General features: G+C 46.1%; 1 protein-coding gene across 2 annotated transcripts in view; it reads left to right on the top strand.

Annotated features, from left to right (window-relative positions):
* The window catches only part of LOC109874732 (disabled homolog 1-like), a 66,385-nt gene that overhangs the window by 29,269 nt on the left and 19,616 nt on the right, over positions 1-17,500 (top strand). For both annotated transcript variants that reach the window (XM_031810189.1, XM_031810188.1), the window contains exons 3-4: positions 12,698-12,837; positions 17,470-17,500. The exon at positions 17,470-17,500 is cut by the window's right edge and continues 68 nt beyond it. In XM_031810189.1, the coding sequence (XP_031666049.1) occupies positions 12,698-12,837; positions 17,470-17,500 (171 nt within the window). The remainder of the gene's footprint in view (positions 1-12,697; positions 12,838-17,469) is intronic.

Genomic DNA, 17,500 nt, shown 5'->3' with positions numbered 1-17,500 from the left:
CTACTGTAGTTTACTCTACTCTGCTCTGCTCTGCTCTACTCTACTCTACTCTGCTATACTCTAGTTTACTCTAGTTAGGCCTTCATATTTTATGCTGCTTCTTAGCCCCAGCAGACCAGAAGAAGATAGAACAGGAGAACTTCTGTAAGAATAACTGGCTAAAGCGGAGTTGTGAATGAACACACTGATGACGTGATACATTCAAATTACACATGTATGCATTCATATTATCAGTAGACAATGATGGTTAACATCCTCGTAACATTCAAAGGTTCATCTTTATTGGATGCTGGGCTCCCGAACCAATGTTGCAGTTGCCAACTACTCGTATCTGGAGGGCCACGTATGACTCTCCATCTGGTGCCATCCTGCCATCTGTCCTTTCCTCGTCCCCATTTAACTGAGGCGGGGGGCACAGACACTATCTTCTCACAGCCAGCTAGTCCATTGACTCCACTCCGTAACTGGTATGGTTCTCTCAATAGGCTGAGGTATTTTCGTCTCAGGTGGGTAATTGGAGTGCTTTAGTCTGAATTGATCCAGGAACCAGTTACACTACTGCACCCACGCTCTACTACACCTACAAATCAAACAAATCCAAATGTATTTGTTACATGCGTCGAATACAATGGGTGTGAAATGCTTGCTTTTGAGCCTTCTTCAACGATGCAGAGTTTAAAAAATGTTAGATAAATAGTAGACAAGCGGAATAAAATACACAACAATGGAGCTATATGCAGGGATCTGGTATCAGATCATTGTGGAACTATATACTGGGAGTACCTGTACCAGATCAATGTGCAGAGGTATGAGGTATTTGAGGTAGATACTGTATGTAAATGAAGGCAGGGTAAAGTGACTAGAAATCAGGATAGATAATAATAATAATACGAGTAAGAATAAAGAACAGAGTAGCAGCAGCATATAAGTGTGTGTGTGTGTGTGTGTGCGTGTGTGTGTGTACACTGTATATACAAAACTATGTGCACACCCCTTCAAATGACTGAATTTCAGACACACTCATTGCTGACAGGTGTATAAAATCAAGAACACAGCCATGCAATCTCCATAGACAAACATTGGTAGTAGAATGGCCTTACTGAAGAGCTCAATGACTTTCAACGTGGCACCGTCTTAGGATGCACCTTTCCAACAGTTCGTCAAGTTTCTGCTCAGCTCGAGCTGAAGTGGAAACGTCTAGGAGCAACGTCTAGGAGCAACAACAGCTAAACTGTGAAGTGGTAGGCCACACAAGCTCACAGAACGGGAACGCCGAGTGCTGAAGCGCGTAAAGCGACAAAATCCTCTGCCCTCAGTTGCAACACTCACTACAGCGTTCAAAACTGCTTCTGTAAGAAATGTCAGCAGAATAACTGTTCGTCAGGAGCTTCATGAAATGGGTTTCCATTGCCGAGCAGCCACACACAAGCCTGAGATTACCATGCGCAATACCAAGTGTCGGATGGAGTACTGTAAAGCTAGCCGCCATTGGACTCTGGAGCAGTGGTAATACGTTCTCTGGAGTGATGGATCACACTTCACCATCTGGCAGTTAACAGATTAATCTGTGTTTGGTGGATGCCAAGAGAACGCTACCTGCCCGAATGCTTAGTGCATACTGTAAAGTTTGGTGGATGAGGAATAATGGTCTGGGGCTGTTTTTCTTGGTTCGAGCCAGGCACCTTAGTTCCAGTGAAGGGAACTCTACACCATACAATGACATTCTAGGTGATTCTGTGCTTCCAACTTTGTTGCAACAGTTTGGGGAAGTCCCTTTCCTGTTTCAGCATGACAATGCCCCCATGCACAAAGTGAGGTCCATACAGATATGGTTTGTCAAGATTGTTGTGGAAGAACTTGAACTGGCCTTCACAAAGCCCTGACCTCAACCCCATTGAACATCTTTGGGATGAATTGAAACTCCGACTGTGAGCCAGGCCTAATCGCTCAACATCAGTGCCCGACCTCACTAATGCTCTTGTGGCTGAATGGAAACAAGTCCCCGCAGCAATATTCCAACATCTAGTGGAAAGCCTTCCCAGAAGAGTGGAAGCTGTCATAGGTTCCAAGATGGCGTAGCAGTCGGACGTGTGTGTTTGTCTCTGTCTTATCCTGTGTCTTATCCCATGTAAATAGCCGGTCTTTTTCATATATATCTCAATCTCACTTTTCTATGAACTAAGTATATTTTGCTGCAACCTGCCTCACCCAATGTGGTAGGGATATGCTATTTTTATTCCTTATAACTGGAACTTCCATCAGGAGCTAGCCAGCTAACTAGCTACTAGTCTTTGTTAGCCACGGCTAGCGGTCTTCACCTTTTTCTCGGTCACCAGCCAGCCTTAACCCGGATAATACCTGCCAGTCTGCACAGCGCGATATCAACCCAGAGCATATTGGACTGATTCTCTCATCATCGGATTCCTGCCGCTGCGGTTCATTACACCGGATCATCCTAGCTAGCTAGCTGCAAATGAGTGGCTACTGTTAGCTAACGCCTCTGTCCCCAAGGAAGCACCAGCTATCCTTGAGCTAGCCTCGAGCTAGGCCCATATACCAGCTAATGCTAGGGCTACAATACCTCCTTTGCCAATTGTCCTGAACCCTTTATTGTCGTGAAGGAGCCCCGCCAATCCATCACGACTGGACTGCCGACGTGATCGCCCAATGTGGTCTCAATAGGATATTCTGTTACGATGTCGCCGAAGAACCATCTACTAGCCCCGGCCCGCTAGCTTCTCGGAACGCTGTGTCCCCTGCTCGCCTAGAGAAGTAGTGACTAGCGAATGACACCCTGACTCTGCTCTTTTGACCCTATGATCACTCGGCTACACAGCTGATGCCCTCTGGACTGTTTTAATAACACGGTACCTCATTTTGTTTACCTGTCGGCACCAGCCTCGAATTCAGGCCCTGAATGTACCTAACTGACCCGCTCTGCACATTCATCACCATTTACCCGTTGTTGTCTTAGCTCTCCTGATCAACACCTGTGATTGCTTTATGCCTCTCTCTAATGTCAATATGCCTTGTCTACTGCTGTCTTGGCTAGTTCTAATTGTTTTATTTCACTGTAGAGCCCTCAGTCCCGCTCAACATGCCTTAGATAGCTCTTTTGTCCCACCCCACACACATGCGGAGACCTCACCTGGCTTAACTGGTGCTTCCAGAGACAAAACCTCTCTCATTGTCACTCAATACCCTGGGTTTACCTCCACTGTACTCACATCCTACCATACCATTGTCTGTACATTATGCCCTTAATCTATTCTACCACACCCAGAAATCTGTTCCTTTTATTATCTGTTCCCAATGCACTAGACGACCAGTTCTTATAGCCTTTAGCCGTACCCTCATCCTACTCCTCCTCTATTCCTCTGGTGATGTAGAGGTTAACCCAGGCCCTTTAGCCCCCAGTTATACTCCTATTTCCCAGGCGCTCTCATTTGTTGACTTCTGTAACCGTAAAATTTCAGTTAACAAAGTTTCATGCATGTTAACATCAGAAGCCTCCTCCTAAGTTTCTTTTATTCACTGTTTTCGCACACCCTGCCAACCCTGATGTCCTAGCCATGTCTGAATCCTGGCTTAGGATGGCCACCAAAAATTCTGAAATTTCCATCCCCAAATACAACATTTTCCACCAACATAGAACTGCCAAAGGGGGCGGAGTTGCAATCTACTGCAGAGATAGCCTGCAGAGTTCTGTCATGCTACCCAGGTCTGTGCCCAAACAGTTCAAGCGTCTACTCCAGACTTGACTGCCCTTGACCAGCACAAAAACATCCTGTGGCGCACTGCATTAGCATCGAATAGCTCCTGCGATATGCAACTTTTCAGGGAAGTTAGGAACTAATATACGCAGGCAACTAAGAAAGCAAAGGCTAGCTTTTTCAAACTGAAATGTGCATCCTGTAGCACAAACATCAAAAGGTTCTGGGACAATGTAAAGCCCATGGAGAATAAGAGCACCTCCTCCCAGCTGCCCACTGCACTGAGGCTAGGAAACACTGTCACCACCGATAAATCTACGATAATTGAGAATTTCAATAAGCATTTTTCTATGGCTGGCCATGCTTTCCACCTGGCTACCCCTACCTCGGTCAACAGCTCTGCACCCCCCACAGCAACTTGCCCAAGCCTCCCCACCTCTCCTTCACTCAAATCCAGGTAGCTGATGTTCTGAAAGAGCTGCAAAATCTGGACCCCTACAAATCAGCTGGGCTAGACAATCTGGACCCTCTCTAAAATTATCTGCCGCAATTGTTGCAAACCCTATTTCTAGCCTGTTCAACCTCCCTTTCATATCGTCTGAGATCCCTAAAGAGGAAAGCTCCCGCCGGCATCCCCCTCTTCAAAGGGGGAGACATTCTAGACCCAAACTGTTACAGACCTATATCTATCCTACCCTGCCTTTCTAAAGTCTTCGAAAGCCAAGTTAACAAACAGATCACCGACCATTTCGAATGCAATCTGGTTTCCAAGCTGGTCATGGGTGCACCTCAGCCATGCTCAAGGTCCTAAACAATATCATAACCGCCATCGATAAAAGACAACACTGTGCAGCCGTCTTCATCGACCTGGCCATGGCTTTTGACTCTGTCAATCACCGCATTCTAATTGGCAGACTCAACAGCCTTGGTTCTCAAATGACTGCCTCGCCTGGTTCACCAACTACTTCTCAGAGTTTAGTGTGTCAAATCGGAGAGCCTGTTGTCCGGATGGGGGTGACACAGGGTTCAGTTCTCGGGCAGACTCTGTTCTCTGTATACATCAATTATGTCGCTCTTGCTGCTGGTGATTCTCTGATCCACCTCTACGCAGATGACACCATTCTGTATACTTCTGGCCCTTCTTTGGACATTGTGTTAACAAACCTCCAAAGGAGATTCAATGCCATACAACACTCCTGCCCGTCTAGCATCACTACTCTGGTCGGTTCTGACATAGAATATGTGGACAACTACAAATACCTAGGTGTCTGGTTAGACTGTAAACTCTCCTTCCAGACTCACATTAAGCATCTCCAATCCAAAATTAAATCTTGAATCGGCTTCCTATTTCGTAACAAAGCATCCTTCGCTCATACTGCCAAACTTACCCTCATAAAACGGACTATCCTACAAATCCTTGACTTCGGCGATGCCATTTACGAAATAGCCTCCAGCACTCTACTCATCAAATTGGATGTAGCCTATCACGGTGCCATCCGTTTTGTCACCAAAGCCCCATATACTACCCACCACTGCGACCTGTATGCTCTCGTTGCCTGGCCCTCGCTTCGTATTCGTTGCCAAACCCACTGGCTCCAGGTCATCTATAAGTCTTTGCTAGGTAAAGCCCAGACTTATCTCAGCTCACTGGTCACCATAGCAGCACCCACTCGTAGCGTGGGCTCTAGCAGATATATTTAGCTGATCATTCCCAAAGCCTCCTTTGGCCGCCTTTCCTTCCAGTTCTCTGCTGCCAGTGACTGGAACAAATTGCAGTCTGCTGGAGTCTATACAGCTGGAGTCTATATCTCCCTCACTAACTTTAAGCATCAGCTGTCACAGCAGCTTACCGACCATTGCACCTGTACACAGCCCATCTGTAAATAGCCCACCCAACTACCTCATCCACATATTGTTATAAATTTTTTGTTCTTTTGCACCCCAGTATCTCTACTTGCACGTTCATCTTCTGCACATCTATCACTCCAATGTTAATGGTAAATTGTAATTATTTCACCACTATGGCCTATTTATTGCCTTATCTCCCTAATCTTACTACATTTGCACACACTGTATATAGATTTTTCTATTGTGTTATTGACTGTTGTGTTGTTTGTGTCGCACTGCTTTGCTTTATCTTGGCCAGGTCGCAGTTGTAAATGAGAACTTGTTCTCAACTGGCCTACCTGGTTAAATAAAGGTGTTCTCAACTGGCCTACCTGGTTAAATAAAGGTGTTCTCAACTGGCCTACCTGGTTAAATAAAGGTGAAATAAAAACATGAAATACAAATAAAAAAGAATAGCAGCAAAGGGGGGACCAATGACTGATTTTTGGAATGAAATGTTCGACGAGCAGGTGTCCACATACTTTTGGTCATGTAGTGTATGTGTGTGTGTACAGTATATGTGTGTGTGTGTGTGTATGCGTGTGTGTTGTGTCGTTTGCGTGTGTCTGTGTTATGTGTTTGGGTTTTGTGTGAGTGTGAGTGTATTGTTTGTGCGTGTGTGAGTGAGTGTGTATATAGTGTGTGTGTGTGTTCTGTCGTTTGCGTGTGTGTGTTATGTGTTTGGGTTTTGTGTGAGAGTGTGAGTGTATTGTTTGTGCGTGTGTGAGTGTGTATATAGTGTGTGTGTGTTGTGTCGTTTGCGTGTGTGTGTTATGTGTTTGGGTTTTGTGTGAGTGTATTGTTTGTGCGTGTGTGAGTGTGTATATAGTGTGTGTGTGTGTGTTGTGTCGTTTGCGTGTGTGTGTTATGTGTTTGGGTTCTGTGTGAGAGTGTGAGTGTATTGTTTGTGCGTGTGTGTGAGTGTGTATATAGTGTGCATACAGTGCCTTCAGAAAGTGTTCACACCCCTGACTTATTACACATTTTGTTGTGTTACAAGGTGGGATTAAAATAGATTTAATTGTCTTTTTTTGTCAACGATCTACACAAAATACTGTAAATGTAAATAACGTGAACATTTGTAAAATACCAGTATATCTTAATTAGATAATTATTCCAACCCCTGAGTCAATACATGCTAGAATACCCTTTGGCAGTGATTACAGCTGTGAATAATTCTGTGTAAGTCTCTAAGAGCTTTGCACATCTGGATTGTTAAATATTTGCACATTATAATTTCTTATTATTATTCAAGCTCTGTCTAGTTGGTTGTTGATCATTGTTTGACAGCCATTTTCTAGTCTTGACAGATTTTTGAAGCCGATTTAAGTCAAAGCTGTAACTATTCAACTCAGGAACATTCATTGTCGTATTGGTAAGCAATCTACTGTATATTTGGCTTTGTGTTTTATGTTGTTATCCTGCTGAAAGGTGAATTTGTCTCCCAGTGCCTGTTGGAAAGCAGAATGAAAGAGGTTTTCCTTTAGGATTTTACCTGTGCTTAGCTCTATTCCGTTTATGTTTATCCAAAAAACTTGCCGATGACAAGCACGCCAATAACATGATGCAGCCACCACCATGCTTGAAAATATCAAGAGTGGTACTCAGTGATATGTTGTGTTGTATTTGCACCAACATAACGCTTTGTATTTCAAATTAATTAATTCACCTTTAATTCACTTTTTTGCTGTTTTACTTCAGTGCCTTATTGCAAACAGGATGCATGTTGTGGAATATTTTTTATTTTGCTTCCTTCTTTTCACTTTCATTTAGGTTAGTATTGTGGTGTAACTACAATATTGATCAATCCTTAGTTTTCTCTTATCACAGCCATTAAACTCTGTAACTGTTTTAAAGTTACCATTGGCCTCATTGGAAAATTCTGGAGCGGTTTCCTTCATCTCCGGCAACTGAGTTATGAATGACATCTGTATCTTTGTAGTGACATTGTGGGGTGCTGTGTATGGTCTGGTGACACACAATCTAAATGTAATCCATTTAAAATTCAGGCTGTAACACAACAACATTTTAAATTCAAGGAGTGTGAATACTTTATGAAGGCACTCTATATAGTCTTGTGAGTGTGCAAAGTGTCAGTGCAAGATAGGGTCAACGCAGAGAAGTCCGGGTAACTATTTAGCAGTCTTATGGCTATTTAGTAGTCTTGTGGCTTGGGGTAAAAGCTGTCTCGGAGCCTGCTGGTCCGTTTGCCGGACTGTAGCAGAGTGAACAGTCTATAGTTTGGGTGTCTTGGCAATTTCGGGACTTTCTCTGACATCGAGGTCCTGGGTGACAGGGAGCTCGGCCCCAGTGATGTATTGGGCTTTCCCTACTACCCTCTGTAGAGCTTTGTGTCGGAGATGGTGTATTTTCCATACTAAGCGGTGATGCAGCAAGTCAAGCTGTTCTCGATGGTGCAGCTATAGAACCTTTTGAGGATCTGAGGGCCCATGTCAAATCTTATCACCCTCCTGAGGGGGAAAAGGAGCTGTCAAGCCCTCTTCACGACTGTGTTGGTGTGTGTGGACCATGTTAAGTCCTTAGTGATGTGGACGCCAAGGAACTTGAAGTTCTTGACCTGCTCCACTAAATCCCTGTCGATGTGGATGGTCTCCCCTCTTTCTCCTCTAGTCCACAATCAACTCCTTGGTCTCACTGACGTTTGGGGGAGAGGTTGTTGTCCTGGCACCACACTGCCAAGGCTCTGACCTCCTCCCTGTAGGCTGTCTAATCGCCGTTGGTGATCAGGGCTACCACCGTCGTGTCATCAGCAAACTTGATGATGGTGTTGAAGTCATGCATAGCCACGCAGTCATGGGTGAACAGGGAGTACAGGGACTACCCACCCGTGAGGGGCCCGCATGTTGAGGTTCAGCGTGGCAGAGGTGTTGTTGCCTACAAGACTCCACCCATGGTCCCATTAAGATTTTTGAGTGCCAAAGTGATGTGGGATTGTGGTGGGATGTAGACAGCTTTGATAATTATGGATGAGAACTCTCTTGGTAGGTAAACATGTCTGCAGCTTATAGTAAGATATTCTGTATGGATAAAACTCTAGTTTTCCTTCACACTGGAAGCAGCGCACCAGTTGGTGTTTATGAAGAGGCACTCCCCTCCCCTTTGGACTTATCTGAGGCTGATGTTGTCCGATCGTGCCACTGAGTTCTATGTTCATAGATTGAGCCAGCCTAGTTTCTGAAATGCATATAATATTGCCGTTTTTCAAGTCTCTCTGATAGGAGACTCTTGAATGATCTTATTCTCGAGTGACTGAACATTTTCCAATAAAACGGAGGGAAGTGCCGGTGGATTTTCTCTTCGTCACAGTCTCACCAGGATGCCAGCCCATTTATCACATATACACCTGCAGCGGTAGCCCATGAAACAAAGGAATAACGTCCGGTGTGAACAAAGGTGTGAACAAAGGAACAGCTGTGTTGGACTTGAAGTCAGATTAAAAATAGTCTGGGTAGCCATTTGATTAGATGTTCAGGAGTCTTATGGCTTGGGGGTAGAAGCTGTTTAGAAGCCTCTTGGACCTAGACTTGGTGTTCCGGTACCGCTTGCCATGCGGTAGAAGAGAGAACAGTCTATGCCTAGGGTAGCTGGAGTCTTTGGCAATTTTAGGGCCTTCCTCTGACACCGCCTGGTATAGAGGTCCTGGATGGCAGGAGGCCCTGGCCGTGCTGTCATGAGTGAACAGGGAGTACAGGAGGGGACTGAGCACGCACCCCTGAGGGGCCCCCGTGTTGAGGATCAGCATGGTGAATGTGATGTTACCTACCCTTATCACATAGGTGTTCCTTTTGTCCAGTTGGGAAAGGACAGTGTGGAGTGCAATAGAGATCGCATCATCTGTGGATCTGTTAGGGCGGTATGTAAATTGGAGTGGGTCTAGGGTTTCAGGGATAATGGTGTTGATGTGAGCCATGACCAGCCTTTTCGAAGCACTTCATGGCTACAGACGTAAGTACTACCGGTCGGTAGACATTTAAGCTTTTTGTGTGTATGGAACATTTCTGTGATCTTTTATTTCAGCTCATGAAACATGGAACCAACACTTTACGTGTTTATATTTTGTTCAGTATACTTCTGTACAAAAAAGGAAACAATTTTTTTTTCACTAAATAGCAAGTCAGAACTCTTAAGATGTCGGCCTTCTCCGTCAGTGCCATCTTTTGTACGCTCTACTACACTACTGCACCCACGCTCTAGTACAAAAAGTGGGTCCTAGCAGTGGCTGCTATACTTTGATGTATCTCTAGCCTAGCAAGCTACTTTGCACATTTCAACTCTCTGAGACTTCAAAAACACTGACTAGGGAGCAGTGATTCCTCCAGGGGACAAGAGTGTGTGTCATATCTCTCTTCTTCCGAAAGCTAGAAACATCATTTAAACAACATCCCCATCCCCTACAGCGGTTGGTTCCCAAATCCAGCAACAGTGTAGTGCTCTCACCGTGATGTGAACCCTGGGCATATACTGCAGGGATTATCCTGCTGTATCTAGACTCTGTTTCTAGATGCTGTAGCAACACTTGCATTTCCTATGCAGGGAGGGCTGCTTGGGGTTTTTGTGGCTCTTTGCATAAATCCACAAAATCTCTCCTCAAGTGTGATTACACAGTTGGCATACAGTACAAGGTAAAGCACCAATTTAATTAGGGGACTCAGAGGATGGAAGCACTGGACGAGACAGTACTATAGTAGTACAATATATTTTGTTAAGACTTGATGAAAGATGATATAAGGTGCCTTCAGAAAGTATTCATACACCTTGACTTATTCAACATTTTGTTGTGTTACAGCCTGGATAACATTTATTCGTTTTCTCACCCATCCCCACACAATACCCCATAATGACAAAGTGAAAGAAAGTGAAAGAAAGTCTAATTAAATTCAGAAATATCTGGCACCAAACCTGGCACCATCCCTATGGTTAAGCATGGTGGTGGCAGGATCATGCTATGGGGATGTTGTTGTGTTATTGGACATGTGGAGCACAAAATGGATGTGTAATGTAGTTTCTCTCTAATTGTTGAAGAACATGCATGTCAGCTGATACTGTATGAGGCAGGACTCATCTCCAATGCTCAGTGACTATAGGCGGGTTGGTTGTTTAGCAACAAAACCGACGCTTGCGCAACTATGGGGCAAAACAGACAGGGTTGGCTTAGATTGTTGACAACATGTAAAGCTATATTTCGTCTCCATTAATACATTTGCACAATACAAATATATTGTTACAGTTGTTGGTTAGCTAGCTAGTGAATTTTAGCCATATTAGCATGGCCATGAAATCAGTCAAAAACACCTCAAAAAAACAAGACAGGATCAAGAACAAGATGAAACGAGCCACTTACGATTCCCCACATGGCAGTATAATTCTTGCTAGCAACCTGGCCCTCCAGAATCACAACGCGCTGACTTCTGCACTCACATGGTTAGGCTTCTCCTCTAGCAAGGAAACAAGCATGAATTCACTTACTGTACTTGGATAGTTTAATGACTTTAGCATCTTCAAGCCCTCTCCCCCCTTTAGAGAGTTGAGCCCTCTTGAATTAGTGAGCAAGTGTGCACAGCCAAGGCGACGTGAGGCTCTCCACGTTTCAACTGAGCCATCTTCATTCGCAGGGCAACTTAATTCTGCTTTTTTCCTTCCAATTTCTATTTCATTTTCCTGGGGAAGAGAAACACTGACAAGACATTTCACTGAAATATTTAGCGATGCGTGAAACTCAAATTACATTTCTGTAAGATGTAGTATGTGGATGGCATCTGTTTTCAGCGGTGGAATAAGCTCATTTGGTGTAATATGGTCTTAGTTTGTGGCTTGACGGTTTTTGTTAGGGATATTAAAGGCTGTCCTGCTCCTCTTCCGCAGAGCTTAGCCATGCAGCCGGTTTAAAATGCCCTGCAAACTGATGTGATGAAGGGTGTATATAGTCTCTTGGCCTAGAATAGTGAGGCAGAGCGGGGCCGGAAATAGTCTCAGCTAAACTCTCCAAGGTGCCGTCGACCTTGATTTGAAATACCACTATGTGTGTGTGTAAGCAGCAGCAGACAGTCACTTAATACTGACAAACCACCTCCAGGTTATGTAGAGACAGGTTACTCACAGACACAGACAAGTGGAGGGGTTGGGCCAACATAATCAAAACCCGGCGGACAGCAGAGGAAGACAAAATGAGAAAAATGTCAGTGTCAAGGCGATGGTTAGGTGACTGGGGGACTGGGGGAGAACGATGACAGACAGAGAGAGAGGCCAGACATACCAAAAGAGCCTGTAGATCTGTCCTCCATCGTCCACACCTCACTCACACTCCCTCTCTCCATCTTTCCCACTCTTTCTCCATCTCTTTCCAACTCTCTCCCCCTCCGCCTCTCTTTCTTTCTTTCTTCCCTCCCATCTTCTCATCCATCCATCAACCATGGGGGGCTTATGGGATTGTGGGCGTGCGTTGGACCGAGATGATTCCTCTCAATAGCAGCCTTTCATGCTGTTTGTCAACAGCCAACAGTGCCCATGGGAACAGAGGTGTGCAGTGCTCAGAAATCAAGGAGGATCAAGGCACTCTTCATGATATTAAAATGCCTTTATTGCAGTGGCATGTTGTTCAATAGAACAGATTCTAAAAAGCCGCTGACGTGTTTTGGCGTCATAGCCTTTATCAGGGAGACAGTGATGAAGGATGATGCTCAAATTGTCTCCTCAGACATTTCATATTAATATCCCATAAATATGTATTTTCCCACATACTGTACCCCTCCCTACACACACACATGTATGCAGATACGCACACACACACACACACACACACACACACACACACACACACACACACACACACACACACACACACACACACACACACACACACACACACACACACACACACACACACACACTCCTCTTAAACCTCTACCTCTTTCTTCCTCCCTCTCTCCCTCCCTCTCTTCCCCTCTCTCCCTCTCTCTTTCTCTCCCTCTCTCCCTCACTCTCTTCCACTCTCTCCCTCTCTCTCCCTCACTCTCTTCCACTCTCTCCCTCTCTCTCTCTCCCTCTCTCTCTCGCTCTCTATCTCTCTCCCTCTGCAGGTCAGGACCGCACTGAGACAGGGCTGATTAAGCGTTTCCGTGGTGATGGCGTGCGCTACAAGGCCAAGCTGATCGGGACTGATGAGGTGACAGCGGCACGCGGGGACAAGCTGTGCCAGGACTCCATGATGAAGCTCAAGGTATGTCTGTGTGTGTCTGAGGAGAGGGCGGTGGTATTCAGGTGTAGAAGAAGAAGTGAATTCAGCCATCTCTATTGATGCGTCTTTGCAGGAGCCAGATGTAGTTACAAATCCATCTACAGAAGAGAGAATATGAATGGTTTTATTATGTCTTTTCAACCATGCTGGAGACATAGTAGCATTACCGTACAGCCAGCAGGCAAAGCCATTTCCTGCTCTGATCTTCTCATATCAGATGTAGTTGCTCCACATGTCCAATAACACAACAGCAGGAGTTTTGTAGATCCATGCTGTGACATTTGAACAGTGACCTGCCTATGACTCCCATATCCAGCAGTCACTGCCAGTTACAGTCAATGTTCTCAGGTCAATACAGGCATTATATTATATAGACAGGCAGAAGAGGGGGACAGAGGGATGGAATAGAGGAGGGCGATGGAGGGATGGAATAGAGGAGGGTGATGGAGGGATGGAATAGAAGAGGGGGATGGAGGGATGGAATAGAGGAGGGCGATGGAGGGATGGAATAGAGGAGGGCGATGGAGGGATGGAATAGAAGAGGGGGATGGAGGGATGGAATAGAAGAGGGCGATGGAGGGATGGAATAGAAGAGGGGGATGGAGGGATGGAGTACAAGAGGGGGATGGAGGGATGGAATAGAAGAGGGGGATAGAGGGATGGAATAGAAGAGGGAGATAGAGGGATGGAATAGAAGAGGGGGATGGAGGGATGGAGTAGAAGAGGGGGATGGAGGGATGGAATAGAAGAGGGAGATAGAGGGATGGAATAGAAGAGGGGGATGGAGGGATGGAGTAGAAGAGGGGGATGGAGGGATGGAATAGATGAGGGAGATAGAGGGATGGAATAGAAGAGGGCGATGGAGGGATGGAATAGAAGAGGGGGATAGAGGGATGGAATAGAAGAGGGGGATGGAGGGATGGAATAGAAGAGGGGGATAGAGGGATGGAATAGAGGAGGGCGATGGAGGGATGGAATAGAAGAGGGGGATAGAGGGATGGAATAGAAGAGGGGGACAGAGGGATGGAATAGAAGAGGGGGATAGAGGGATGGAATAGAAGAGGGGGATGGAGGGATGGAATAGAAGAGGGGGATGGAGGGATGGAATAGAAGAGGGGGACAGAGGGATGGAATAGAAGAGGGGGATAGAGGGATGGAATAGAAGAGGGGGATGGAGGGATGGAATAGAAGAGGGGGATGGAGGGATGGAGTAGAAGAGGGGGATGGAGGGATGGAATAGAAGAGGGGGATAGAGGGATGGCATAGAAGAGGGGGATAGAGGGATGGAATAGAAGAGGGGGATAGAGGGATGGAATAGAAGAGGGGGATAGAGGGATGGAGTAGAAGAGGGGGATGGAGGGATGGAATAGAAGAGGGGGATAGAGGGATGGAATAGAAGAGGGCGATGGAGGGATGGAATAGAAGAGGGGGATAGAGGGATGGAATAGAAGAGGGGGATAGAGGGATGGAATAGAAGAGGGGGATAGAGGGATGGAATAGAAGAGGGGGACAGAGGGATGGAATAGAAGAGGGGGATGGAGGGATGGAGTAGAAGAGGGGGATGGAGGGATGGAATAGAAGACGGGGATAGAGGGATGGAATAGAAGAGGGGGACAGAGGGATGGAATAGAGGAGGGCGATGGAGGGATGGAATAGAGGAGGGGGATAGAGGGATGGAATAGAAGAGGGAGATAGAGGGATGGAATAGAGGGGGGCGATGGAGGGATGGAATAGAAGAGGGGGATAGAGGGATGGAATAGAAGAGGGAGATAGAGGGATGGAATAGAGGGGGGGATGGAGGGATGGAATAGAGGAGGGCGATGGAGGGATGGAATAGAAGAGGGAGATAGAGGGATGGAATAGAGGAGGGCGATGGAGGGATGGAATAGAAGAGGGAGATAGAGGGATGGAATAGAGGAGGGGGATGGAGGGATGGAATTGAAGAGGGGGATGGAGGGATGGAATAGAAGAGGGGGATAGAGGGATGGAGTAGAAGAGGGAGATGGAGGGATGGAATAGAAGAGGGGGATGGAGGGATGGAATAGAAGAGGGGGATAGAGGGCTGGAATAGGAGAGGGGGATTGTTAGTGGAATTTCTAAATTCCTGTATGTTTTGTAGCCAAAACCAGATTCTCACTCATTCTAATTCATTAATGAGTTGTAAGTTCATTAATTATGCATGAAGTAGATTGAGACCAGTCTTAAAAGCCAAAGGTAACAGCGTTTATTTCAAGAGAGTACTAACCACATACACATATTTCCACAGGTTATAAACTGAAAATGACATCAGCGTTTTCTAAACGTTCTATCTATTTCACAAGTAGAGGGGCCCTCAAGCTCTCGAGCCTTCGCGTTATCAGCACGAAGTCAAGGCCAGTCAGTATAAATCAACATTCTAGACAGTCTGGAGATGGGCCGTTCCTACCATCTGGAGATTGTACAAATGTATGAACTAAGGAACAGACCGTCATTGTTACTAAACTCCTGACTACATTATATACAATTGGGAATGGGAGCAAGAGAGAAAATTCACATGTACAGTACATTATAGCATTTGGACTAGTCAGTTCTGATTGGAATGTATACATAATTAGTCATTTCAACCATCATTTCCTCTAACAGGGATAGAGGGATGGAATAGAAGAGGGGGACCGAGGGATGGAATAGAAGAGGGGGATAGAGGGATGGAATAGAAGAGGGGGACAGAGGGATGGAATAGAAGAGGGGGATAGAGGGATGGAATAGAAGAGGGGGATGGAGGGATGGAATAGAAGAGGGGGATAGAGGGATGGAATAGAAGAGGGGGACAGAGGGATGGAATAGAAGAGGGGGATAGAGGGATGGAATAGAAGAGGGGGATAGAGGGATGGAATAGAAGAGGGGGATGGAGGGATGGAATAGAAGAGGGGGTAGAGGGATGGAATAGAAGAGGGGGATGGTGGGATGGAATAGAAGAGGGGGATAGAGGGATGGAATAGAAGAGGGGGATGGAGGGATGGAATAGAAGAGGGGGGTAGAGGGATGGAATAGAAGAGGGGGATGGTGGGATGGAATAGAAGAGGGGGATAGAGGGATGGAATAGAAGAGGGGGATGGAGGGATGGAATAGAAGAGGGGATAGAGGGATGGAATAGAAGAGGGGGATAGAGGGATGGAGTAGAAGAGGGAGATGGAGGGATGGAATAGAAGAGGGGGATGGAGGGATGGAATAGAAGAGGGGGATAGAGGGCTGGAATAGAAGAGGGGGATGGAGGGATGGAATAGAAGAGGGGGATAGAGGGATGGAGTAGAAGAGGGAGATGGAGGGATGGAATAGAAGAGGGGGATGGAGGGATGGAATAGAAGAGGGGGATAGAGGGATGGAATAGAAGAGGGAGATAGAGGGATGGAATAGAAGAGGGGGTGGAGGGATGGAATAGAAGAGGGAGAAAGAGGGATGAAATATAGGAGGGTAATGGAGGGATGGAATAGAGGAGGGGGATGGAGGGATGAAATGGAGGAGCGGGATAGAGGGATGATATATAGGAGCTGGATGGAGGGATGAAATAGAGGAGGGGGGGAGGTATAGAATAGAGGAGGGCGATGGAGGGATGAAATAGAGGAGCGGGATGGAGGGATGGAAGAGAGGAGGGCGATGGAGGGATGGAATAGAAGAGGGCGATGGAGGGATGAAATAGAAGAGGGCGATGGAGGGATGGAATAGAGGAGGGGAAGGGGTCTCTATTGAGCTGCCTCTATAAGCTTGAGGACTTAATCCACCAAATGGAGAAGTCGATTGTGGATTGACGACAGCCGTAGACACCTCTCTCTCCTCTATTCAGCCGATCGCTCTTTGTTTCCCACTCTGGAGAACAAACAGAGGGTTGATGGTTTCCAAGTTTATGTATTAATTGATGAAGCTCAGATCTGGAGAGGGGGATATAGTGTACTGGTTGTGTATGGGGTCGCTCGCTCAACCCTCCTCAACGTGACTGGGGTTCCAGGGTTGTCAGACGTGTTCAGCATTCACGATGACGTTCTGTCTTCTTTTCTCTTTTCACACAGCTTATTTAAATGAAAGACATGTCAGGCTTGCGTTAGTGAGGGAGGGTCGTGCCTCCATTTGAGTCTGAGAAACATGCTGGAAATGTTAATTGTTTTTGTTGAAAGAAAAAGTAGCTGAGATCCATGGGAAAATCTACTTTAAAGGCTCCATGGTTCTTCAGGCAGCAAGACGTGACAGAAGTGTCCCGGCGAGGTGAAGGTTATGCTACGGTCGGTCAGCAGTAAACATTCAGTCAGAGAAACTTCAAGTTGCTACATGGAAGTTTGGCAGCTTGTGTCACAAGGTGCAGGCAGCAGAACCCTACTTAATAAATCAGCCTCTTAAAAGCTCAACAATAAAAGACTCAGTGGTGAAAAAGAGAAACTGTGTTGAGAGAATGAAAGTTCAAAAAGAGCAACATTGAAGAGCCTTCTGTCGTATTGCACCTCATATAACAGCTGTCACCCTCTTCCTCCCCTCTCCTCCTCCTCCCCCGTCATACTTACCTGAGTCGTGAGTCAATGGCACGCTGCTGTCTTTCACGCTGAGAGTATTTCCCTTCATCTCCCTGTGTCTCTTCCTCTCCTCCAGGGAATGGCTTCGTCAGCGCGCTCCAAAGGAG

The sequence above is a fragment of the Oncorhynchus kisutch genome, linkage group LG30 (assembly GCF_002021735.2).
Source record: "Oncorhynchus kisutch isolate 150728-3 linkage group LG30, Okis_V2, whole genome shotgun sequence".
Taxonomy (NCBI): Eukaryota; Metazoa; Chordata; class Actinopteri; order Salmoniformes; family Salmonidae; genus Oncorhynchus; species Oncorhynchus kisutch.
The sequence above is the reverse complement of the archived record's forward strand: the minus strand, read 5'-3'. Positions and strand labels throughout refer to the sequence as shown.